At 42.5% G+C, this 27,600-nt stretch overlaps 1 protein-coding gene across 1 annotated transcript in view; it reads left to right on the top strand.

Moving 5' to 3' along the window:
- Positions 1-1,473: 1,473 nt before the first annotated feature.
- Positions 1,474-27,600, top strand: part of LOC137148917 (collagen alpha-1(XXVII) chain-like) — a 226,174-nt gene continuing 200,047 nt past the window's right edge. The window contains exons 1-4 of the mRNA XM_067542144.1: positions 1,474-1,511; positions 2,132-2,437; positions 14,473-14,543; positions 18,849-20,284. Of these exons, the coding sequence (XP_067398245.1) occupies positions 2,376-2,437; positions 14,473-14,543; positions 18,849-20,284 (1,569 nt within the window). The 5' untranslated portion in view covers positions 1,474-1,511; positions 2,132-2,375. The remainder of the gene's footprint in view (positions 1,512-2,131; positions 2,438-14,472; positions 14,544-18,848; positions 20,285-27,600) is intronic.

Raw genomic sequence — 27,600 nt, 5'->3', positions numbered from 1 at the left:
TATCCTTCCTTCTCCAGTTCTCCTCTTTCTCTCTCCCCTCTGTGTGAGTATCCCACCAACCCCATTCCCTTTTGGGATGTCACTGTCCCTGACTGATACTCTGCGCCCAGCACCGCCTTCCTCAGTAGGCTCCTTTGTATGTTTCAATGCAGTATGGACCCTGCCCCCTGGAGGCTGGATCCTGGCTCATTAGCTGAATGTTTGCTGAAACCAGACACCTGGTGAACTTGAGCCATAGCAGAGTCCCTGGCTGAAGCTATTTAAAAAGGACAAGGGCAGTCTTATAACTTCCACCTCTCTTCACTTCAGAAGGCTTCAAAGCTCCATGTCCCTCCAAGGCCGGTGCCTGGTCCCAAACCATCCTCCCCACTGACCCACAGCAGTCGCCAACAGAGAAGCAGCCCAGGGAAAATCTGTCTGCAAAAATCCTGGGAAAGGATTATCTGTTGAATTTGGGGGAATATAAACTTACCAGGAAGGTTTGGACCTGCCAGGGCCAAGGAGGTGCTTGGTGCTGTCTCGCCCTCAGCTCAGGAATCACGTGATTTAAAGAAAAAAAATCAGAATTGTATTTTTTTTTAAGCTGCTGGGACAAATGAATACAAATGAATTTAGGGTCTGGAAGGAGAGATTCACAACCTCTCACCTCACCACAAAGTAAGTTTCAAAAGAGAGAAAAGTAAAGACTGTGGGGGTGGGATTTGAAGAGGAGCGGGGATCAGGGAATGGGGACAATGATCCAATGAGCTGATAAACTGAGGCTTAGGGACTCAGTGCAGAAAACAGCTTCTTAAAGTGTCTGACTCTGACACATTGGAGTAGTTTTACCACCAAGGTTCTAATTTCAGTGTCAGCCACCTGTGTTAGAGTGACTCCAACAGTCAACCTCTTCCTCCTCCCACCCCGCAAATGAAATTATTCTTTGCTTGCCCTGTTTTAAAGCTGAACTGACAGGATTTATTTTATTTTTTTTATAACTGTTCCACATGCTTGACAAAATGCATGTCTGTACCTCTAATCTAGGTCTATACATGGGAGTTTGGGAGAGTGATTCATACTTTGCTAGCAGTAATTAGCAGGGGGATCTAATACAGCTGGAGAAGATAAGTGCCTTTGAGATCACATAGTTGTCTGCTTTATATGCACAGATTCACCCGAAGTTTCTTTTCTAGTTTATACAAAGCTTTGGAATGATGACTTGTGAATCTTTAATTTCTAAAAGATCCTAGGTAAGATTGTCTGTCATTATTTCGCACCCTTTGTATTTGTGCACTTTAGTATGGTTAAAGTGGGGTGTGTGTGAGACAGTGTGGAGAGGCCAGAGCTCCTTGCATTTCAATCACCTGATATATCAGCTTGCCTACTTCAAAAGCAGAAAACATTGAGGAAAGAGGGATAGCGGTCCCTTTCTTGCTTAGCAGCCTCAGTTACCTACACAATCTAAACTACCGCTTCAAAGTTCCCCCGCAAAAGGAAAATCTTTAATGTACCTTTGATTTTGCCATCAGATGGTGAGAACAGTTGAGGCAATTTGTGGATCAATCCTGCCAGAATTTTTTTTTTAGGTTTTCCATTTCTGGTGAAAGATGGTGAAGTGTTTGTTTGAATGTAACCTTTGTTAATTTCCCTCTACAGGCCAGATAGGGGTTTGAATGGAGTTTCTCTATTTATTTTTATCCTGGGATTCACTGGAAGGGATTGGTTGATCATTTGTGTTGAGCTCTTCTGGCTTTTTTTTTTTTTTTTTTTTTTCTCTTTAATGTGCTTCACTTCAGTGTTACAGAGGAGGGCAGTAGAGAGAGGCAGCAGAAACATCCTTAAATAATTTTCGTTTCTCAAAATCTGCCTTTTTCCTTCTTTTTCTCTAAATCCAGAGGAGAGTTCCTGGGGGCTGGGAAGCACATCTGCATTGCAAATAAAAATAATTATTAACCACCACGCAAACAAACAAACAAGTAACAGCTCAGAAAAAAAAACACTTTCAACCCAAGGATTTTGGAAATAAGAGATCATAGAAGTTATATTAATAGTAAGGAGGAAGAGGAAAAAAAGAGGCAAGAAATCCAGCGACCATGGGCCACATTCTCTTCCTAGCTTGTACTTTTTGTTCCTCTCTCTCCTTTTTCCCAAGGTAACTGGAGTCTGCCGTGAGGGAGTTAAATGGGATTAAAAGATCTGTGTAAGCAAAAGGACCCAGAAGAGAAGGAGGGAAGGAGTTCGCCGTGCGGGCCAGGGGGTGTCTTTGGCATAGCTGAGCCCCTTAGAGAGACAGAGAGCTGAGCTCCTGGGAAGGATGCACCCACAAACCAGCCTTTCCCCCTTTTTCTGATGGATCGCTGCAAAACTTGCCCGAAAGAGACAATGCACTAAACGTGATGGAGCCGGAATCAGAGCCGGTCTCCAGACTCAGAGCAGCAGCAACAGCAGCAGCCAGGGGGTGAGTAAAAACTCCTAACTCTCTCTCTGACTCTGAGATGGAGGAAGGACAATTGGGGGGGGGGGGTGCCAGGGGTCGCGCGTATAATGGGGGGGCTCGGGGAGGCAGCCGAGAGAGAGAGAATCCTGCACGGGAAAGACGAGCGCTCCGCTCCCGGGTGGCTTGGGATGGGGTGGGGGAGACATTCCTGCTCTGGCCAGGGGACGATGTGAAAACTGCCAGGCTGCAGAAGAGAATGGGCTGGGAGAGGGGAAGCCACGTTACCCCAGAGGGGGAGGAAAGCGGCCGGGGAGACCGGAGCTGGGGAGCAAAGAGAGAGGGTGCAGGGTGGCTTCCTCATGCTCCGTTCTTGTAGGGGGGGAGAAGGTAGATGGGGGAAGGGAGCTCCCGGTTTGGAAACTTGGGGGAAGGGATGTACCCGCACCAAATGCAGAAATTACTAATCACGCTCCCCCCCTCCCCCGGCAGAAACATTAGTGGGAACAGCTTCCAGCCCTTGCTGGGCATGGGGCCCTTAGACCCTTCCCCCATTTAAGTGTGGGGAGCCTATACCTAGAGCTTCCTCTCTTTTCTCAGCCCTCCCCACTCCCAAAAAAAAACCTCAGTAAGGGGCTAGAAAATGGATCAGATCTTTGCTTAGAAACGTGTGTGTGTGTGTGGGGGGGGGTTACTTCCCACTGAGACTCAAACAAACCCTGTGTGTCTCTTTTCCACACCTCCTGGCCCAACGAAGGGTTAACCTGAGGCTTGCGCTGTCGGATGTGATGATGATTTACAGATACTCCCTTGAAGTGCTGGAGTTCTTTTCCTCTGGCTGTTTGGAAGAATTGTGTACAGCTCCTTGTGTTTCCAGCCAGACTTATATGGGGTGTCTGAGAAGGACGGGGTGGGGGAGGCGTTCTGTGCACCCCCACCCCTTGCTGCCATGCCCAGCCAGCTTGGATTTGCACTACATGCAGCTTGCAACTTGATTGTATTTCTAAAGAGTGGGCTGCCTCCTTATAGGTTAAATTGTATGTAACTGTGTGGACAGATTGGTGCTTTCTCTGTAGTGGAGGTTGGAGCTAGCTGTCCCTTATAAGCCCTTGTGTGCATGTGCATTGATATACTTGAGAATTAAATTGAAATGTTCTTTTTTGCACAGGCTCTTCCGTCCTCCTCCCAATCACACATTGCTAATGCTGGGTGTTTTCTTTAGAGAAGCACCTGCCTAGGTCTATCCAGCTGCCAAAGGTGGAAAAGCAGGAGGGGAGGGTGGGGCAGTGAAGCCTGACAGGAGGAACTAGAGTCCAGTTGGCTTACAAGGAGGCCCAGAGAGAAGGCCCAGAGACAAGAAAGATGTTTGGCAGGGCAAGGTCACCTCACCGAGCACCAGCTTTTAGGCATGATCAGTTAGCACACCATTAATGTACCTGTAGTGAGGGCAGAGAGAGGCTAGAAATCCCAAGGACTGTCCAAATCCTGCCGAGGAAACAGTTAATACAGCAAGAACTCGGAATTGAGGTAGGAGAGTACAGCATGGTAGCTTGCTGAGTACACTTCTTACACCAGTTTATTTAGATGTCTGACTCTCCCAGAATAATTGTCTCCTTTAGTTAAATACCTTGCAAGAATGTTGCTGATAAGCATGTATCTGTTTCTTTCCTTCCTCAGTAGAGGTTGCTTGCCATTCTTTACGTTGTCCGGATCTTTTTGTTTTGTTCTGTTTATGTTGATATTTGCTCTGAGAAGGCTGAGACTAAAATATGCCATTTTAGCAGCTGGATGTACATGTTAAGACCTCCTCTAGTATGAGGCCTTGTCTACACTTGCGGTTATGCCATCAAAACTTTGTTGCTCTGCGGTGTGAAACACACACCCCCTCCCCCTCAGCGATATAAGTTTTGCTGGGCATAAGCGCAAGTGTGGACAGACTCTTGGTGGGAGACACTCTCTGCTGACATGGTGACCACCACTCTTTTAGGTGGTTTTATTATGTTGGCGGGAGAGCTGTCTTCTGCTGATATAATGCAGCTACACTCGCCCGTATGCCAGCAAAATTTTTCTCACTCGAGGAGGAAGGGGCGGGAGGGGGGTGTTCATACCACTCAGCGACAAAGTTTTGCCGGCATAACAGCAAGTGTAGACAAGCCCTTAGTAAGCATCACATCCCCCTTGAGCATGCCGGTATCTACACCTTGGCAGGACACTGACTGCATTCAATAGTTACTCATCCTCAAAATGGTTTAGTGCAGGGATTTCCAAACGGTGAACCCCTGTAGGTATGTGAGCTTCATACCACAACAATTTTTTATAGAAAATGCTACATGAGCCACTGGTTTAGTGCATTCACATAGCAACACTGTTTATAATGGAACCATTCAGGTGCATCCCTGCATGGTGCAGTTGTATCCATGCATTGCAATCCTGATGCATCCATTCCAGAACTGTTGCTGGCAGCAGGGGGTGATTTCTGAAGGTGAAGTGAATATGCAGGATGGAGTCGGAGACTAGACTGACTGAGCAAGCCGTTCCTGCCCTGGTAGGGTGAACTAAGTGTCAAATGTACTGGGGGGAGCTGACGACCCCATCCCAGCCCTTACAACCAAGGTTTGTAAAACTAGGTGGATATAAGGAAGTTTGACGGGTTTTGTGAGTTTAGGGTCCTATCGTCAATGGTTTGTTGCAGTGTCTTTTCAATGTACACAGGCCCTCGGAGGCTGCAGAGCAGGTTTCTGCCCTCTGCTGCTGACTGAGTGTGTCAGGGCCACAGAAACTTCATGGTCGTCTTCAGCCGCAGCTACATCTGTTGATTGGATCCATGGGGCACGGGTGCCAACTAATGATGATGTAGGAGGCTTGCCTGTTCTGCCTCTCAGCACTTCTACATTGGCATCATGGAACCATGCTTCCTTGTACTTGCTCACATTGATTGGTCCTTTATATGCCAAAGAAGAATACCTCAAGACTGATGCACAGCATTCATCTGCAATGCTGGCTACCACCAAGACAGACTGTAATGCATCAATATTTTAGGAAATCTAGAAAGACCATTTTGGATGCCAACTTGTATGTAACAGGAAATTACTACCCCAGTTGCTCTGTGTAGGCAATGTCACAATAGATTATGGCATTACAGTACAAACCAAACAACACAGAGACAACCAGTTGACCCTGTGTTGTACATATACACTGGACATTTGGGAACAATCAGAAAAGCATAACATCTAGCTCTTAGATTCTTATACCATACCAAGTAGTAAAGCATAAGATCTAGCTCTGTAGATTTTTATACCATACCAAGTAGTGTGGTATTTTAGGGCTGGGAAGCATTGCCTAATGGATAGGGTACAGGACTTAGGGTTCCAGAGATCTGGATTCAATTTCCAGTTCTGCTAATGATCTGCTGTGTCACCTTGGGCAAATCCCTTAATCTACTCTCTGCCTTTATTCCCTACGTGTAAGAAGTGGTTGGGAGGGAGACCTCCCAATCTCACAGGGGTGTTACTGAGGTTATCCATAATGGTTGTGTGATGCTCAAACACTATGACTGCAAGGGTTGTAGAAGTATCTAAATGGAGATGCGCAGTCCAAGGCCAAAACAAGACACTGTACACCCTTTTTCTCCCCCACCGGGCTGAATGTATTGGGGATGCAAAAATAAATGACAGACTTTTATTTAGATGACAATAAAAACGAATGGGAGTTCTATGAACCTTTGCCAAACCCCATTCACAAACTCAAAGAATGCTTGTAGGAACAAAATAGATGTTAGATGACAGAACATGCTTAGCACCTTTTTTTTTTTAAGGGCTCCAGTTACATAACTGAGAACACAAAAGCAATGAGCTTATTGAGTGTTGTCACTTCACACAAAAGCAAAGTCAACAACCAGGCAGATAATGATACTGATCAAAGAGGAGCCCAAGGGTAAAATGCTGTTGCTGGTCGTCTAAACAGCATTTGAGTAATAACAAACTAATGTCTTGTCCTTCATTCAGTGAATGAAGAGCCAGCAGCAGGAACTCAAAGGAAGATAATTGAATTAAGTATTAGTGGCTTAAGTATACCTACCATTCCTGACATGTCTAACCTGTTGTTAAAAAGCACCAATGACAGGGATTCCACAACCTCCCTACGTAACCTGTTTCAGTGTTTAACTATCCTTAAGTTAGAATGTTTTTCCTAATACTTATCCTAAATCTCCCTTGCTTCAATTTAAGCTGATTACATCTTGTCCTGCCCTCCGTGGACATGAAGAACAATTGATCTCCCCTCTTTATAACAATCTTTTATGTGTTTGAAAACTGTTATGCCTCTCTCTTAATCTTTTCTGGACTACACCTACCCAGTTATTTCAACCTTTCTTCATACATCATGTGTTCTAAAATTTTTATCAGTTTTGTTGCTCTTCACTGGACTCTTTAATTTGTCCACATCTTTCTTAGTGTGGTGCCCAAAACCAGGTACAGTGCTCCAGTGGAGGTCTCCCCAGTGCCAGGTAAAGTGGAACAATGACCTCCTGTGTCTTACATACAACGTTTGTGTTAATACACCCCAGAATGACATTTGTCTTTTTCGCAATAGCATAAGGTTGTTGATTCCTCTTTAATTTGTGATCCACTATAACCCACAAATCTATTTTTGAAGTATGACTGTCTAGTCAATTATTTCCCATTTTGTATTTGCGCATTTGATTTTTTTGTTAAGCGTAGTACTTTGCATTTGTCTTTACTTAATTTCATTTTATTGATTTTGGACCAATTCTCAAATTTGTCAAAGTCATTGGGAATTTTAATTCAGTTCTCCAAAGTGTTTGCAAGCCATTCCAGCTTGGTTTCATCTGCAAATCTCATAAGGATATTATCTCCGCCATCATCCACAGGTTAACCTTTAGACCTGCTTCACATAAAGAATTGAATTGTATCTGTATCTGTCCTACCTCCTGCATTAGAGCAACTTCAAAATAAATTGTAGAAGCAAAAAGAGACAATTTCCTGAACTCAGGAGGTCCAAATAACTTGCATCCAAGAGTTTTAAAAAAGCGTGCTGAGGAGCTTGCTGGACCATTAATGCCGATTTTTCAATAAATCGTGGCACACAGGGCGAGTTCCAGAGGATTGGAAGAAAACTAATATTGTGCCAGTTTTTAAAAAGGGTAGGCAGGATGACCTAGGTAATCCTGGGCAAGATAATGGAATGGCTGATATGGGACTTGATTAATCAAGAATTAAAAGAGGGCAGTGTGATTAATGCAAATCAACATGGGTTTATGGAAAATAGATCGCGTCAAACTAATTTGATACCTTTTTTTATTAGATTAAAAGTTTGATAAAAGTATTAATATACTTAGATTTCTGTAAGGTGGTTGACTTGCTACACAATACTTTGATTAAAGAACTAGAAAAATGTGTGTCTTTTTAATCCATTTGATATAAAATTAACAACTGACCAACTGATATCTCAAAATGTAATTGTAAATGGAGAATCATCATCAAATGGAGGTGTTTCCAGTAGGGTCTTGTTGGCTCTACTGCAAGAAAACATAAAATCATTATCTTCTAATCTGCAGGTGACACAAAAATTGGAGGAAGAGTAAATAATGAAGAGTCCAGAGCGCTGATTCAGAGCAATCTGGAGCACTTGGTAAATTGGGTGCAAACAAACAATATGTGGTTTTAATATGACTAAATGTATACATCCAGAAACAAAGAACATAGGCCATATTTATAGGATGGGGGAGACTGTCCTGGGAAGCAGTGACTGTGAAAAAGATTTGGGGGTCATGGTGGATAATCAGCTGAACATAAGCTCCCACTATGATGCTGTGGCCAAAAGAGCTAATGCAATCCTGGGATGCATAAACGGTAATTTTGAGTAGGAGTAGAGAGGTTATTTTATATCTATGTTTGGCACTGGTATGACTGCTGCTGGAATCTTGTGTCCAGTTTTGGTGCCCACAATTCAAGAAGTATGTTGAAAAATTGGAGAGGATTCAGAGAAGAGCCTCGTGAATGATTAAAGAATTAGAAAATGTGCCTTATAGTGATAGATTCAAGGAACTCAATGTATTTAGCTTAACAAAGAGAAAGCGAAGGGGTGACTTGATTAAAGTCCATATGTATCTATAATTGACATGGGGAAAATATTTAATAATGAGCTCTTCAGTCTAGCAGAAAATGGTATAACATGATCCAATAGCTGGAAGTTGAAACTAGACAAGTTTAGGCTGAAAATAAGATGTAAATGTTTGACCATAAGGGTTATTAACCATTGGAACAATTTAAAAGGGTTGTGGTGGATTCTTCCTCACTGACAATACTTGATTAAAATTGGATGTTTTTCTGAAAGATCTGCTCTAGGAATTATTTGGGGGAAATTCTATGGCCTGTGTTATACATGAGGTCAGACTCGATATTTGCAATGATCTCTTTCTGGTCTTGGAATACTATTCATGTTGTCACTAAAGAAAACCAGCTCTGTTTATTCCACTTTAATTCACAGAATGCATCCATGGCTCAAAAATGTCAGAGAAACAGGTTTGTCTTATTTTCAGGGATGTGGAACCACAGCTGCTTGTCAGGAAGGATGGCTTAATGGTTTAAAGTATCAGGTTTGAAATATAGTACTGTTGGAACAATGGTTCAAATCCCATCAGACTCAACTCAGCATTTCAGCTGTAGTCTTCTGGATATGACCTTAGAAAATGAGGTCTGGTGTATGCTCTACATAGACACTAGAGAACCTATATTGTAAGAGGGGATATCTTGGTTGAAATTTCCTTTTTATTGTCTGTTTACTGTGTATCTTCCACTACCAATGAAAGCTCCTATATAAGAGTAAAATATTTTAATTGGCCCTAAGTTAGAGTTGTCCCAAGAACTAGTGCTATACCCTCTTCTACATGACTTATACTAGGCTTTTATGAAAGCAAAGCATCTTTGTAATACTGTGTGCTACTGAATTGCTGTTGCCAATATCTGAGGTCCCACCCCATGTGAATGACTCCTCTCTTTCATCGCGCTCTGTTGAGTCACTCTGATGTTGCTAGGAGCCACCTCCTCAGGGAAGCATCAGCTTTTTGGTCCATGGTAGTTAGACAGATGTTGCCAAAGTCCTACGTGAGTGCTCTATCGACACAACACCAATTGCATTTTCATCCTGAATTAAGATTAGATTTGGCCGAAGTCAAGATAGAGAATCCTTGGGAAACTTGGTGACAATGCTATGTATGTGCGTGCATGTGTTATGGGGTGGGACAACATCTCAAAATCTCCCACGGGTGAAGTTGAGTCTGTCTGTATTTCTTAAACATACTATTCTAACCCAGAAATGTTGTAAAGACAGCGTTCCAAGCCATTTCACTTGGTATTCCCTGCAGTGTGCTGCCAAAATTCACGTACATCTTAGCTGATGACTCAGGGCATGTGGTTTTTTTCCCTCTCTTTCAGGATACACTTGCAGTGAGTTTTTAGTTCTCATCTTAATATCGGATGTGATAAGTACTTAGTGTTCCAGAAGTGCATGTTTCTTAACTATTCTTGACTTAAAAGCTACTAAGGGCTGCTACTGTAAACTGTCTTCCCTTCATTCACTTGAAGCTGATTGACTGCTTTTAGGTCAACTCCACAGTTTCCAGTCTTTTGAAGTTATCATGAGAATATACCAGTATGGGCACAAAACCTGCCTTTCTGCCCCTTATTATGACAATCGATGATGGATCAAAATGAATGTTGTTTGACTCCTCTCTCAAAAAAGTTACTTGCTTGGGAATACTGAATTTTGCTATAGTACCTACGGACTACAGTGATAGGCATTATGTAAATAAATAAGGGGTTAGTGCTGCAGAACAGGATTCTGTCAAAGAACAATGTAAGGTGTCCTTCATATGTACATTTTAGGATTCCATATTTTCTCTTGCATGTTTCTCAGTATTTGAGGGCGGAGAAGGGAACACAGTTACTTTCTGATAGATAAATGTTAAAGATGAGAAGAAGGGCTTTTTGATTAGTTAAGGGCCAGAGTTTAATGTTCTGGGTGTCCTTGCATCACTCACTCCTCTGGACATTGAGCTATTGCTTCAGTTGTGGATGATAAAATCTGACAGGGCAGTTGAATCTTGAGCTTGGGTCTAAGTAGGTAAGTATTAGCGGAAGAAGTATTGAGGTAGCACCTATGAACCCCAGTCATGGACTAGGGCCCTGCTGTGCAAGGTGCTGTACAGACATAAAATAAAAAGACAGTCACTGACCCAAAGAGTTTACAGTATAGTGGGGAAACTGATTTTTTGTTCACATTTTTATTTGTTTTACAGTGCAGTTTAAAGTCTGCACGTGTAGGCTGAGATTTTTTCAGTTCCCATTGGGAACTGAGTATCCAAATAGCTTATGGGTCTTGGAAAATCTCAGCTATAGTCCTGTGTTTAGGATTTAGGCTCTTAAGCAGGACCTGTATGTGTTCATCTCTAAGAAACACCATCTGACCGCATAACTAGAAATGTTCACTTAGTCTTTTCGAAGTGCAGTTCTCAGCAGCCACGTTCCTTTTTTTACCCTTAGTGCAGAGGAAGGCACTCCTGAATGACTAGTCCAAGATAAGATGATACTTTTTAGCAGTGGCTTTGTCATCGCTATATCAATGCATTCCTATATATTACAAAATACAGTGAATGCAAGGTAAGAACTGATAACCATCAAACATTCTCAGCATGTTTTTATCTTTTGCTCTTGAGGCAAGTGTGCTGTACCTCTGGGGATTATCAGCAAGTGAGATTCTATACAGGCTGCAGAGGGAGTAGATGGACTACTCTCTTGGCCTTGGGGGCCCATAAACTTGTTGCTTTCAGAGGTTTGATCTTTAACCTTCACTAGAAGAGTGATGCCTGGCTGTGAAGGCTGAAGACCATGGCTTTGATCCTTCTGCAAATCCAGTAGTGTTGAATGGAAGTCATTCCTCTGCAGAGATTGGAAGGGAACCTCCTCAGTCTTGAAAGTAGGGCCTATGTGGTAAATAGGTCTTATGGTTTCCCTGGTGTGTCTGAGAGCTTTCAGGAACTAATTGAGCTTGCTGGGGATATTTGTTCTAGCTGTGATGCATGCACCTCCTCCCCTCCCCCAGTGAGGTACAATTATGGGGGACTGAAAATCACTAGCGATGTAATGGAGCAGAGATAAAGGAATAGGTAGATCTGATAGCTCTATATAAGGAGAAAACTCTTCCTGTCTTACTGCTACTCAGATCGCTTATGCAATCCTGTCACCATAGAGTTGTAACGGAAAAAGAACTCACGTTATAAAAAACCTGCAATAATTAACAGCCTCATCAGACACAGGTCTGCCATTTGGAAGTAGCATTCACTTTTTCCATTAAGCTGGTATTTTTTTGCCAAAGTGTTTTTCTTCAGTGTTTTGGCACTTGTCCTCATTCCAATCTTTTACAGTATTGGCTTTCTGAGGAGAGCAGCAGCATGTCCAGTGCCAGCTGGAGCCTCTGCTGTGCATCCATCTCTTTTACTGCCCAGTCAGTGTCTGTGCAACTGAATCATGTGCTAGAGCTTTCCTGAAGCTTGTTCCCCTGGCTGTGCTGGTCAACAGCAAATCTGGAAGCAAACTGGGGGGGTTTCCCCTTCCCCGCCTCCTACTTTTTTTTTAAATGGACTTTAACTTGGTGCATTGGGGGGATGACTGAATTGGGGCCTGATTCATAGGGCTGTTGACACTATAAAATCATCCATCTTATATACCGACACACAGGCCTTGTCCTTACTAGGAAAAAAGCGCTCTTAATTCATGTTTGCTAGCACATGGTATCCAAGAAAAGGTAAAATATGAGTGGAGACAAGGCAGTTTGCAGTCTTAATACTAGTTAGGTTGTAGTAAACCCTAGGCTCTCTTTAACTCAACCTGCTAGTGTGGGAAAGCTACAAATTGCCTTGTCTTCACTAGGATTTTACCTCATGTTTGTTATCATGAATTAGCTAACAACGTGCTTTTTTCCCTTGTGAGGAAACCCCCTCTGACTAAAGACCTTTTTAAGCTCCTGCTATTATATATCTTTGTCCTGTCTCTGCAGCCCATGCTCAGCACATGAGAACCAAGCCACATCTGAGTTCTAATAGACCATTGTTTTTGTTGGTTTGATGGGTCACAGAAATGAGGGCCCTGGTTCTGAGCTGGGTTCTGGTCCTTTTACATCACTCCTGTGGCATAAAGGGACCAGGAAGCAATCAGGAATTCCGTGGTGCAGAGAAGGTTTCTTGGGTAGCATGTGGCCAGTGTAATGGTGGAGGAAGTGTGTGTGGCTGGAATGCACTGTGCTTTAGCTATTCTGCACTGCTGGATGGTCCCCTGGGACCTTTGTAATGTGGGAATATATTAGAAAGATGAAGTCTGGAATCAGGAGCATGGAGACTGAAAAATAAAAATTGGGTCCATCTAATTAATTTCCTGGATGGTGTGGGATTGTTCCAGTGCTTTTTCTAGTCAAGTTTTAAAATATAGCAAGCAATGGGGTTCATGCATGGACTTCTATACTTAAGTCAATAGGACAGATCCTCAGCTGGTATAAATCAGTATAGCTTCACCTAAGTGAAGAGCTGCAGTGTTCCACAATAGGTGAGGATAAGACCCAACCTAATAAAATACCTCTGCAAAGATTTTTGTGTGTGAGAGCTGAAACCTGAACGGCTGGGGGAAAAGTACATGAAAATATTGAAATAAATATACAACTATTTTAATTCACCGGCTATGAAAGGGGTCTGTTTTGTGTCTCTGTCCCACTCTCACCCCGGATATAATATTGATATGACTGAAATGAATTAGTACTAGCAACCTGTGAATGATCCAAGGTTTTTCTTTCTCTGGTGGAGGATTTTATGTAGCTTACATTTTTGCCTCTGTTCATCTAGCTGCCTAATGACCTTGCTACTTCAACCTAGCTATTAAATCTCCTGTAGAAGATGAGAGAATTTAATCTCATAAATTTCTACATATAATTCTACGTGAATTTAACTAAGGAGTTTCTTATGTTTTACATTATTTTGATACAGATCAAGCAATTTGTCCGCTGAAGGGTGGTTTTTGCTACCTTTCTGGTATAGCTTTTCCTCCCCTGCTATCACATTCACTGGTACCCAGAAACTTACAGGTTAGCTAACAGAAAGCTTTGCCAACTGCAGATTCACAGGTGTGAAACACAATCTCCCGGAGAGGTGCCTCCACATAGTTTAGAATGCTGCAACTCCTGTGGGGTTCCCCCCCCGACCCCCCTTAACTCCCTACCACTGGCAAGCAGGACTTCCTTACACATTGAACTAATGAGAAATGCATTAATGGTAGTGTTCCAACTATGCTGGATACCAAAGCGTTAATAGTTTATAACTTGTCTTTGTATCCTTTCTTTAGAAGAAAATAAATTAATCCACATAGGATTTCTCTGAAAATTTGTTCTAAATGAGTGTGAGAGCAGCAGGATTCAAACTTTGTTCACTCAGATGTAAGGGTAAATTATATGGCATTTACTGCATATCCTCTCATCCCCTCCACACACACACTTTGGTCAAATCCAACTTTCTCCTTATTTTGAATTGATTCTATGTCCCTTTGCATCCTGGTATTCTACACTGCACAGTGCTGCAGCTAACACATAGCTTTGGTTTTTCTGTAGGAGGATTGATGGTCTGACATTCTTGACATTGTAAGAACAGTGCTCTGGTCCCAATTCAAGGCTGATCAAAAGCCCGTTGCAGTTGGTGGAAAAATTCCCATGGACTTCAGTGGGCTTTTGATTGGGCCCTCAAGAAGGATTCTGGTTATGGAGTCCCAATAAGAAGCAAGCAGTCATTTCTGTGCTGTAAGGGGTCTGATCCTCCAGCCACTGTAGTTAGTGGCAACAATCCCCGCATCCCCACTGACTTCAATAAATGCATGATTGAGCCCTTATTCAGGATAAACCTTATTTTTCTGGCTTTTAATAGCCAGATAGGTAATGTTTTTTATTATAAATATTTTAAAATTGTAAAAAACTGATTTTTCCTTAACTGTTTTTTTTTTTTTTAGGGGATCCCTCTTTGTCTGGACGGTTCTATATTTTACCTGTTTCCTTGGAGTCACACAGGGAAGTCCCAAAGGTAAATTACACTTATTTGTTTGTTTTTCTGCCCTACAAAGAAAAATATGTAAAAGAATTTTAGCCAAGGGGCTTGGCTTGCATTTAAATAACATAATCAAATCAAGAGCCTAATGCACAGACTTAATGTACTAACTTGATGGTTAAAGTTTTGACCTGAATATACTATCCAGACTTGGAGACCAGCAGTTCAGGCCAGATTTTGAAAGGTATTTAGACGGATAAAGATGCAGATTGGCACCTCCATGGGATTTTCAGATCTATCTGCAGATCTTCGTCTTTAGGCACCTAAATTCCTTTAAAAATCTGGCCCTTGGAGCCTTTTATCCAGTGAAGTTGGTCGCTAAGGAGTTAAGCATCCCTGGGAGGCTGGTAAGTATTATAATACCCATTTTACAGAAGTGGAATCTGAGGCACAAAGAGGATGTAGCCTGCTTCAAAGAAGGCTACGACACCACCTGCAGCTCAGGTAGATGAAAACATATGCTACTGTTTTCCTTGAGTTACATCACTTGGCACAATGCAATGCTGATGATGCAATGTAACTCTGACATTATCCAGAGCAATGATAGGTGGTTGATTGCAGAGTAGAATCACGGTGCATCTAAGCATGGGCTCTCCCTCTCCAACGTGCATGCCAATGTACCTGAATCTCCCATGGTCTCTCTGCTCATGCCCAGCACGGAGTGTCATGTGGTATTCATCTTCTCATTCATTCTGAGTTATGCCCCCTTCTTTTTTCCCCCATTCAAGCCAATTTCTCCTCCCTCATTGCTGCTCTCGCTTTTCACCTGGAAAAACAGACCAAAATGGTATTCCTCCAAGATGGTATTGTCCGTCAGTAAGCCAGCATGGACAATATGGGGCATGAGAACATGATGTATGCTATGCTTTTCCTAGATCTTGGTGCAAGGTAGTGTAGGAATGCAATTGGCCCAGCTAGCCTTAATGCTGGTTCATTGTGCTGTCCACCCACCACCACCCAGCAATAAGATACTGGACCAGATTCTTCCCCAGTGACTTTAATAGCTTTAAACTGGAGATGAGGCAGGTTAGCTGCAGATACATGTGCCCAGTATAAAAATGCCCACATTATCTATTCCCCAGTCATTGCCACCTAAACCACAATGCAATTTAATTTCTATTGATCTTTGCATATTCCCTCCCATCCCCCTTCCCCAATGCCACTCCTGCCTCTGATACAGACAGAGTTCCTTTGGAGGTGCAGGAGGCTTAGAAACTGATCAAGCTCCCATTAAAATTAGTGGGAGACTTTCATTTGATTTCAATAGGAACTGGATTACATCCTTACATCCACATTACATTCACATTTCACAAACTATATTTTAACACTTGCTATTCTTGAGAGATTTTTATGTTTCTTTACCACTTTTCTGAAGGGGAAGAATCCTTTAGGGTAACTAGTGACCCAAATGAGGATCCAGGAAGTTGCCTGGTTGAGGATGATTTAAAAAAAAATTCTCTCTACACAGCTGGATTGTGGAAATCGAGCAACTCTTCACCATCTGTTTGTCAGGAAGCCATCTCCTCTATCTTAAAATAGCAACACCTCCTCCACATGATTTACTCAGGGTGCAGACTGGAATTGAATAACTTCCTATGTAATCAGCAGGCAATAATAAGTGGACTAGCTGGCTCCAGGCCTCTTAGGCTCCAAAACATGAAGGAAAAATAGAAAGTTGGTTGAAGCTCAGCTGAAACACAGCCCACGGAGCAGTCCCTGCCACCAGCAATTTTGAAAAATGTAATATTTTCCAAATTCTACTTTCCTGCAAAGGAAGTGAACATCTGGTTGAATCACTTAGTCAAGCAGTTTTCAGAGCAGGTTTTATGTTAACATAAAAGAGGGTGAACAAATACTGTATTTTAGCTGTTTTTTTTATTTTAATTTTTAATAGACTTTTAACGTGCCATTTTTGGAGTCTGGTTTATTGATCTTTTTAATCCCAGGATAGTTATGGGATGTTTAAATATTTTTGGCTGTTGCCATCCATATAAAACAAACTTTCATTGTGTGCACACGCATGCACACACAAACACAAGCCTTCCATTTTATATCTTCACTCAGTGAAATCCCTGCCTCTGTAATGTTCTTTCTGTCTGTGATGGAATGAATTGCCTTCCCCAAAGCATCCTGCATTTCTGGAAGAGAAAAAGATCCTTTCCTTACAAGTAAAGGGATGACTCTGTCCTTTACATAAAATATCCAAATAAAGTGAGGCTAAGGGTGCAAATGAACATCCGAGGTTTGAATCCATATTATCACTCCAGAATGTAAGGCTGGGATAGTTGAACTCTGGTTCCAGGCAAGTGAGGGGGAGTTTTTACCATTGACTCAAATGGAAATGGAGTTAGGTCCATCCTGTGTATTTTTGAAAATCTAGAGCTAACTGGGAAAGGAGAGACCATGTACATTGGCAATGCAGTGTCAATAAAGATGTTAGAAATTCAAAAGCTAATGGTCCAGATCATCAGCTGGTTTAAATCAGTGTGGTTCCATTGATGTCAGTGTAGCTGCATGGATTCACACTAGCCGAGGTTCCAGGCAAATAGCTTTGAAACTTAGACTTCATTCAACTGAACTTTGGTTGTGGGCACTAGATCTAAGCCCGCGCCAGCCAGTAAACTAAGAGGTTTTTCTCATCTACTTTCTGGTTTGGTGGGGAGGGAAGTGGGGATTAAGGTAGACATTTCAGCCTCTGGTGACCACCACTTTCAAGAATATGGTAGTTCAAGAATCCCTTCTGCATATTGCTTCTCATTTTGGAGAGAAATTTGTCCTCAGCCCCAAAACACTGCTACTTGGGTACTACAATTAGTTACACGGAGGTGAGGGACAGAAAGTTTTAGTCCATTTATTTTTTAAAAACATATCTTGATGGTAACTCCAGGATGAAAAAGTTGGAGGGAAAAGATAAGGCTTGATAAATTCATAGCTGTTTAAAGAAGCCAAAATTAGCACTCTTTTTTGCTTTTAGTTGTACACTAATTGACAACATCCCATCATAGAACTCCTTTGAGGACTTCCCCACCAGTTCAGTGGAATTGGTGTGGGATGTAGTAGTAAGTACAGGCTGGGCATGCCAGTGTGCTGGGCTGTGTGGCTGAGCATGGAGTAGGAGAATCTACATACATCCCCTGCAAAAGGTCTGCTGTAATCAGGCTTCACACAGACATTGGGCTTTGGTCCCAATCTGATTTTTTTCAACACAAGTTGATACGGTTTCTAATGAGGCAGTTGGATTTGTATTTCAAACAGCAGCAGCATCCTCAGAACAGTGGAAACATAGTTATGTCTTTGTAGAGCAGCTCCCTAGAGCACAAAATATTTCTGCCTTGTCGCTACAATATGTCTTTTGAAGAGAACCTAAAAATACTTCTAGCAATTGGAAGCCAGAGGTTAGCTCCTAGATTTAAGTAGCAAGTTTATTTCCTTAGGGCCAGATCCTGGTCTCTTTGAAGTCCGTGGCAAAGCTCCCACTTGACTTCACTAGAACTAGGATTTGGCCCTTAGCATTGGAAAGGAGTTGGGAAATGATCCAAAAGACGTAAGTGAGTTCTAGAATAGCTCTGTACCTCCTCCATTCAGCAGTGGGAGGGGGATTCTATCTGTGCTGTGATGATGGAAATCCCTATTGAGTAATATGGGAGGGGAATGCCTGGGAACCAGGGGCTCATTTAGCCAGGGATAAACACCAATATTAATAAATCATACATGCTTATACAATAAATCATTGCCTCAGCATAGAGGTAATTGAGAGAGAATTTTCATCCCCTTCACAGTTGATCCCTAAACTTCTGTGTGGCTCTGTCTGCTATAAAGTGAATTGAAATGCCATAAAAATAGAAAGTGGGCTGGGAAAGAAAGCAGGTCCCAGACAAACTAAATATGGATTTACTTGTTCTAATGTACAAAAATGGTTATCTCCCAAACTGTCTACTGTGACTGGGGTTTCTTCCACCTTCCTTCAAAACATCTGTCACTAAACCGCTCTTCGAGACAGGATAGCGGGCTAGATGGACCAAGGGATTGGTCCATTATGGGCAATTCCTAACTGACACTGTATGGGCCCCTAGCCAGGAAATCAAGAAGAAATAGTTAGATGCATCCATGACCTAAATGTCTAAACCAGTTTGAGGGAGAGGAAGGTAGGCACAATCTATGATCCTCAGCATTTGGGGTCCAATCAACCGCCCATGGAAAGATCCCTGTTGACTCAAATGGGTGTTGTGTCAGCCTCTGGGGGTTGCGTAGGTACTCATGCTCTCTCCCCTTCTCTTTCAGATGTGGACATTCTTCAAAAACTGGGCCTGGCAGGGAAGAAGCCATTGACCGGGTGGCCTTCATCAGGCTCGGTTCCTCAGGGGGTCATCCCTTTCAAATCAGGGGTCATCTTCACTCAGCGAGCACGCATTGAGGCGCCTATCAGTACCATCATCCCCGCCGCCTTCGGCACCGACTTGGCCCTAGTGTTGAGCTTGTGCTCCCACCGTATCAACAATGCGTTTCTATTCTCTGTCAAGAGCAAAAAGAAAAAACTGCAGCTGGGGGTCCAGTTAGTCCCCGGGAAGGTCATAGTGTATGTAGGCCACAAGCATTCTGTATATTTTGATTACAACGTTCATGATGGCCACTGGCATAACATGGCCATTGACATCCGAGGCCAGATGGTCACTTTATTTACTTCTTGTGGGAAGCAAAGAGCACATGCAGATTTACATTTTAAAAAAGATGAGGCATTGGATCCACAAGGGTCTTTTCTCTTAGGGAAAATGAACCAACACTCAATACAGTTTGAAGGCGCCATTTGCCAGTTCGATATTTATCCTTCCGCCAAGGCAGCTCATAATTACTGTAAATACCTGAAAAAACAATGCAGGCAAGCGGACACCTACCGGCCAAATCTGCCCCCCCTCATTCCACTCTTGCCCAGGGATCCCAGTGCCTCTCCAACGACACTTCTGGAGACTAAGCACTTGCAACAGGGTTTGAAGAACCTGACCACTGTGATCCCAACATCCAAGCTCAACAAGGTCACAACAACCTTGACAACTCCAGCTACAGCGTCCACCAACTTGGTCCCATATAATTTGCTGTCGCCAAGGCCAGCAACCAAAGCAGCCAAGGTTACAGTTGTGCTGTCTACCGTTCCATCAAGTATTGATGTGCAGCTGCCAGTCCAATCACACTCTCAGACTACTACAGCAGCCCTCAGGATATCCCAATCCTCTTCCAGTGCAAGTTCAGAAAAACACTCTCTTCCCACTGTCAGAAACATCCTCCCTGCTGGCCAAAACTCCACTTCCACCAGCAGGAAAGAGCTGGAACAAGAGACCAAAAAGAATATCAACCAAAAACCAACCACCAAGCCCTCTGAAATGCCCAGTACTATAAAACCAATGAGGTCAAAGACTGAGAATACATCTAGAGACACCCACCCCATGACCATGAAACAGAACACAGAGAACCTGACCACTGGACCCATTCCAAACAAGCTATTGCCACTACCAACCAGGAAATCAGATCGTAGCCTAGTTCCTCTACTGTACACCAAACCAACCCCTGGATCTGTTCATCTTACCTCCAGAATCAGTATGCAAGCCTTCAACCTCACAACCCCTGCTGCTGTTGATGGGTTTCAGGTCTTTGACCCAATTGGACCCACTCTATTTCCATATTTATTGGGACTTCCTGGATCTAAAGGAGAACGAGGTCCCCTGGTAAGTTCAAGGTTTTAATAACATATTCATGGTATGGTCCAGTGAATAGGACTCCCTGAACCAGGAGTTGAGAGACCTAGGTTCTTTACCCAGATCTGCTGAACCTGGCTTGGGCAAGTCACTTCACCTTTCTGCTCTTCCATTTCTCTGCTTTTAAAAAGGGGATAATGCTTACCTAGCTCTGTAATGTGGTTTGAGCGCTATGAGGTCTTTACATGAGAATTGCTACTTAAGTGCTAAATGTTGCTAAACTAGAGAGATGCCTGAGCCACCAGGTTCATATCTGAACTTCCCCCAAAGTGGTTTGGGCCTATCTCTGCTCTAAACAGTGTTGATATGAAGTGAACAGCAGAAGTCGATAACATAATTGCTGCAAGTATATTAAGGGCTGAGACACAAACCAACAGAGAACCCCATATGAAATCTGATTCTCCATTCTACACTCCCAACAGCCCAGGAAAGTGTTGAGTGTCAGTCTTCACTTAGAATCTCTAACGTGTTTCCCTTTGTGCCATTCTGCATAAATGAATTTTCTGTTCTAGGCTTAACCAATGCATTGTGCATCCCTCTCAGTATATGATAATTTAATAAGCCCATTTGTAATATTACAAAACTAGCCATTTAAAGTGTGGGGTGCAATGTATTCAAACATAGTTTAGAAATACGCTTGTTTTGAATATTACAAAAAATAGCCAAACAAATATTTTGGTTTTTAAAATGTGAACTTGGCAGTTTTTAGGATGAGCTGCAAGATGCAGTTGTGTGTCCAGGCCTTCCTTAATAGTATTTTTTATTACAGGAGCACCTAGGGATGCCTATCAAGGGACCCATTGCTTAAGTGCCTGATCCTATGTGATGCTGAGTTCCCATTGAAATCAAACCCTAAAGTCTAGCTGATTGGTTGGAAAACCCTGTAGGCTGGGATTTGCAAAAGCGTTTAAGGGAGTTTAGACACCTAGCTATGGGAGTTGGGTGCCTTGACTCCTTGACACAGCTTTAATATGTTGTCTCAATTTAAACTTTGTAAAGGCACCCAGACACCACTCTAGTGGGTACCCTATAAAAGCTGTGATAATGAACTAATGCTATTGGTTCATATTTTTAAAAGTGAGTATTGATTTTTGGGTGCCCAACTTGACACCTTTAAAGTGGCTAGATTTCCCCCTTCTTCCCTGTGGGGACTGGTCCACTGGGCGCTTTCAGAAAAGGTAGGTGTCTCAAGTTGGGGTACCCAAAATAACTAGTCCTTTTTTGAAAATCTTGGCCATTTTATACATGGTGCATATTTTCAAACAAGGGATTGGTATGACAAACAGAATAATCGAGAATGCACTTTTTAAAAAAAAAATCAGTATTTTTATGGGAGTAATTGTAAAATATCATTTCTCTTTAAAATAATACACACCAAATGTTTACATCTGACTTCTTCCTCGCTGAAAGAAGGGTTTACAATAGAAAAATGGGGACAAATTTAAGGGACACCATAAACAATATTTTTATCTGCAAATATACTGCCTATTGTTACAAGTAACATCTCAAATAACAGTGGCCCTGATCCTGCAAACACCAGATGCTTAACTTTAAAGTTGGGGACCAATCTATAGTAATAATGTCAGGTTTGGAACCAAGCCGTTGATTGTCACTTGATATTTTGCATGTGGCATCACGGATGGATCTGTTTGTTCCAATGAGCTCTCAAGGTTGCTAATTCGTTGTGGTGGTGTGCTGCCAGGAGATTGTAGACTCCTCTTTGATTTTTATATATATTTATATATATAAAATAACACACACCCTCCAATTGTTGACAATGAGTCAGGAAGTCTCCACAACTTCCCTGTGTATACAGAACTGTCTGCTGCAATTTCTTTTGTTTCTCCATGGGTGAAGAACCTATGTGTTTGTGGATTTTTCTCCTTAAGCTTATTAGTTTTCTAGTAGCAGAAATCGAGTCAATTATTGTGCACCCCTTCTCCAAAGATATGACGTACCTGTAATGATGGACCTGTATCTGGTTGCTCAGGGCTCCGGTGAACTCTTAGCCTCCCCTCTCCAGCTTCTTGTTCCAAAAATAATTTGAGGGTGAACATACTAGTCTTGTTCTCCCTCCTCTCCCCACACCACCCAACATGAAGGCTTGTTGTTAAAGTGGAGTGGAAAATCCCACTCAGCCTGTGAATCACAGCAAACAGACTGATGCAGGCACTAAGGGCTTAGGAAAAAGATGGCAGAATTTTCCATCTGCTCGGAGAACAGTTAGGGTCCTGGATCTGGGGAAAGGAGAATAAGCAAGTCGCTGCCTGGCTTTATCCTCTTTGACTTCTGGAAACAAAGTGAGCACATTGAGAGGGAAAGGTTACAGTTGCATAGGAGCTGGCTGCTATGTACTGTTTATATCTTCTGTGACTCATTTGGGGATCTCTGTATGACAATTGGTTGAAAGTTTCACCCCTGATATTGGGCATGGGGGGAGAGCACTGAATCAAGATGACATGTTGAGAAATTAATTTAGCATTTATGTAGCCAGACAAACGCATTTCAGAAATGAGCGCTGATAAATGCTTCATGGTTGAGTAATTACTTTGGCATCATCTCCATGTTATTGGGCAGACATTTTTGATGAGGTCAGACTCTCAGCGCAGTCCTTCCTGGTCTGGTATGTGATATCGCAGCCAGTCAATCTTGCCTTGATTAAGCAGATTAAAGGCTGAGAACCAGCAATCACTGTGCACTGCATCTGGCACAAGGGTGGAAAGAAGGAGACTGTGTTAACTAGTGCAATTGTTACCTGTTAGAAAGTTCTTTCATTACAACCATTGGGGATATTCTCCCTTTTTCTAGGGGCAGCCCATGGGAAGGTGCTCTGCAAATACTCCTTCCTCCAACTCTTGGGAGGGGTTTATGGGCAAGCATGGAGGAATCATGGTGTACAGGCTCCTAGAAGTGAGGAGTGGGGCTCAGGGATCCATTCCTGAGGCTCTCGGTTAGCCACCATTGTATATGCTCACATAAGGACTGTGCTGCCATGGGCTTCTTCTGCACTTCCACACTCCCCCTCTACGCCATGGAGGTCAAGTTAATGTTGCAGAGAGCCACACACTGACTCCCATGCAGACTCCTGCTGGAAACCTATCATGTTAGAAGGGAGTGTCTGGCTCCATTCCAGGAGACTGATCGTTCCCAGCTGCCCACCTCCTGTTTTAAAACCTAGGGACAATCATGATGTGGTGCTCCTGGGGATGGTCTGTTGCTCAAAAGGGGGTGAAGATCTGTATTGTGTCTGCTGTCTCCTTCCATGAGCACAGGGCCCTTTGTGCCCTCTCTAGCTTCTTTGCTGCTCCCCATGTGACAACTTTGCTGCTAGGCAGGAGGAATAACTATTTCATTCTGCTTTGGCACCATTTCACCCAGGTGCAAAGGATGACACAGGTGCAAGACAGTAGTGAATCAGGCCCGGCAGGCTTTGTATATAGACAAAATAATATCAACATAATCTTAGATTTACATAGGGCCTCTCCTCCCAATTGGCCCCAAAGTTATTTACAAACGTCACTGCTATATACAAAGTGTGTGCTGACAGAATCCCTTTCCTAATCAGGGGGTAGAGCATGGCAGCTGTTTAGCAGACCACAGCAGTACTAATGCCACAGGATGTGAAGACACATCCCATATGCAGTTAGAACTGTAGCATTAATGCCTTCAGAATCTAGGTAATAGACTGTTTTTACACAATGGAATTTGGCCAGAACACCAAGGTTAACGTGCTTGAAGTTTTGTTTTTTGGGGTTGTTTTTTTGTTTTTTTTTTTCAAAAGTGCCACGGGCTCCTTAAAGACCACAAGTAGTCAGAATCTCTGTCTTAAATCTTTTCTGGGCAGGAAAAAAAGAGCAAAAAACGGCCCCCAAACACAATGCGGGGTCACTAGCTCAGTAATGATTCAGCAGTTGGCAGTCTTTCCTCTGAATCATCAACACTACTTCCCACAGCACCTATATGGTCCCTCATTCCCAGGTCTTCCTTCCATGCACAGACCAGGTTGACTTTGTTTAGTTGGCAAGAATTGATGAGGGTGCAGCCCATGGCTGCAGGTTTTATGTAAAGCCACGAAAGAAAATAACATTCTATTAATGCATCAAGCCTTTGGAGAGGGCCCGATGTGAATAAACTTTTTAAGTTCTCCAGCCGGTAATGCACTGATCACTTGCTGGGCTTTTGTGCATACAATATATGGCAAGATGTAAGGGGGTCTTTCCCCATATGCAGTAAAGCAGGAATTCTATAGGTTCTTGTCAGACACAAGAGCAAAGCCCAAAAGGCCTGAACCCCAATGTAGCCTGAATTTATATACATCATTGGGAATTTTAATACTTAGAAAACCATTACTGATGCTGAAATATATGCTGGAACTGCCTGCAACTCTCTGGAGCCAGACATGGTGCAACTGAATAACACTAGTGGCACAATTAAAGTGTGTTTAATATTTAAGTCACAAACTTCACTGGGGTGGGGACTGTTGTGTTTTCATTGACTTTTAAAATGTCCTCATCAGAAAAGTCCCAACATAAAAGTGCACAGTCACTGCTCGCAAGATACCATTTGTAAAGATATTGTACATCTGTTGCTATTCACTGGTTTGGTGAATTCTGGCTGTAAAGTAAAATAGGTTCTGAAGCCTTTTGCTTTTGGCACAATTTTCTCAAGCAGCTCAGAGAGCCTTGAGCTTACTCAATAGGCTGGTGGGGAAATGAAGAGTTCTTTCTGGGACTCTTTCAAAGCCCTTTGAAGTCACTGGGAGTCTTTCCATTAACTTCAGTAGGTTTTGGATCAGCCCTTAATACAGAGAATAGGGACACTGATGAAATTCACCCTTGTGCAGAGAGCCAGCACAAACACTGTGCTATCACTGAAATCCCACTTAAACTTTGCTTTGAGGGCTAAAGTGGATCATAAGTGATGCATAGACTTAGTGCAGGACCTCTGCACAGAGATGAATTTCATTATTTGTGCACACCAGAAAAAACTAATACTTTTAATAAACAAATATCAAGCATACTTACGATGTAAAAATGTGGTGTCCTTTTCAGCCTGGGTGTCAGCTGAGAAATTGTATGGGGTTACTGATTGCTTCCCAAAAGGCTCAGCGTTTTTTCCACTCAGATTCCGATGGGATTTCAGCATCTTTCAGGGGTTATCCCTCTGGCAGCTTTCATTCATGAGAGAATGCACAACACTAGGCTTGGCAGGGTTAGACTGAAATCCAAAAACAATGGCAAATAGACAGAGGTCTTCTTCCACCCATTACTGATGATGGAAGAGCTTTCAAAGATGGTGAATGAGATGTATAGAAAGGGTAGCTTATATTTTGCATATTAGACAGCTAGTCCCCTTGATTGTTGTCAGTTCAGTGATGGCTGGGCTACAGATAAAGATGGCTGAACCTACAACAGCCTTGGCTAACAAAGCTGCATTTTTTAGCTCAGGCAGCAGAGGCTCATGGCTTTAGATTTGATCCTGTCTGCCACTGACCCTCCCAGAGGTATGATGTTACGCTGGCAGTCCATATTGTTACAAAATTAAATGTGTTTCTGCATCTGCGAGGAGTCTGGTCTTCTGCAACTACCATCTTTTGGAGTGTCTCTGAGCTTACTCTTTTTTGCTGCAAAAACTTACCAGCTGAATCAGGAAAAAAAATCTTGGCAATACGGATATTCATCAAAGTCAATAAAATATTAAGTGTCTTTTTCCAGTCCTACTTGTGACATAAATGGCTACCCATGTTGACAATCTGTGATATATTATAGCACACGCAATGTTTCAATGCCCTTAATTTATGAGTCACGTACAAAAAAGCCACATAGTCAGTATAATACATGGAATAAAGACTAAGATGATTTTAGAATCACTCACATAATTGGTCCATAAATCATTATGAATTTAACAACAAAGGGAATCTTGTTGTTGAGCAGTAACTGAGCATGAAGCAACAGCCCTGTTGGTTAAAATGAAGTTGATGCCAAAGAATGAGTTAAAAGAGCAAGTGGGATCAAAGTGCTGGAAAGGAGGTAATGGGAAATATATAAAGAGAAGACAGGAGAAGGACAGCACAATGATGGAACATGAGATCCTTCCATTTCCACACAGTCCTTCAGCATCCTGCCATGGTCACAAACATGTAATTGGCGAGCCTGAAAAATGCTCCTTCAAACTACCTTAGGCAGAAAAATTGGGCTGGAAGTCTCTCAAGAAGATGTTCTTCTCTGAAAGGTGTCTGTGTGATGTCCCTGTTTCAATCATATGTATCATCTGTATTGCAGTAGCACCTGGGACCCCCAGTCGTGGATGCTGTGCAAACACAGAATGTATATGTATTTACAATATGTAGATGTATTACAAGAACATTTTTCTGTGTGGAGTTTTTGGGCTTTTATCCCCTATCCTGCTTGAAACCAGGAGGTGCCAAAATTAAAAATTGGGTAGAAGGGGATGTTAACCAAATCTTATCAAACCTCCAGAATTGTTTTAAGCAAAATTTCAAGTTTGTAATAGTATATATAATTTGTCTATCCCCTACCTGAAAAATGCCTAGCAGGGGCAGATGTTCTTCTAGATGCTGAAGATGTCTCTTTTGGACAAACAAAAAATCTAAACTTTCGTCCTTTTCCATCCTATTGTATGATGGGTCATTAGTTCCAAGGCTGCCACTTCACCCATCCCAGCCACTTCAAAATTAGTGCTCTCCAGTGCAACAGACTACTTACTGAATTTGTAACAGCACCACTGTAATTCAGAGTGGTGTGTGTTTGAAAGAGGCCTCAAATACATGAAAAATTGTCTGATAGAAAAGAGAAAAAAAACAAAACACAGATTACACAGCTGAAAGGGTAAAGCCACTTCTCAGAAAGCAGCACAAATATAATGGGTGGAAAAGCTTTGCAACGTATATATTTGTAGTTTATTTTTGAGGTAGTTTCTATTGCTTCTCTGAGAAACTGAGGAGAAGAGCAGTATTGGTAACTTACACTCATCTTCCTTTCCATCCTCAAAGTCCCTGTAGCACTGTACAAACTGTAGAGAGATCATTTTGCTCCCCAGTGAGATGCCCCTCAGGTGTAGACTGTAGCACTCCAGCAACACTGTACAATGGGTTAAGATAGGAAATAAAGAAGAATACTATCTCCAGTTGCAAGAGCTGGGGAGATCTAGGGAGGTAGACTATAGCCATTGGGATGAGTTTCACCAGGGTGTCAGAGTTGATACCCCTAGCTCTATGGACACTTGGATGACCCTAAGAGGGCAGGCTTATGTGTACATTTCACTCA

Source organism: Emydura macquarii, unplaced genomic scaffold, assembly GCF_026122565.2.
Source record: "Emydura macquarii macquarii isolate MOO-44397 ecotype Brisbane River unplaced genomic scaffold, CSIRO-AGI_Emac_v2 contig_691, whole genome shotgun sequence".
NCBI classification, from domain to species: Eukaryota; Metazoa; Chordata; order Testudines; family Chelidae; genus Emydura; species Emydura macquarii.
This window is presented reverse-complemented; position numbering and strand designations above follow the sequence as displayed.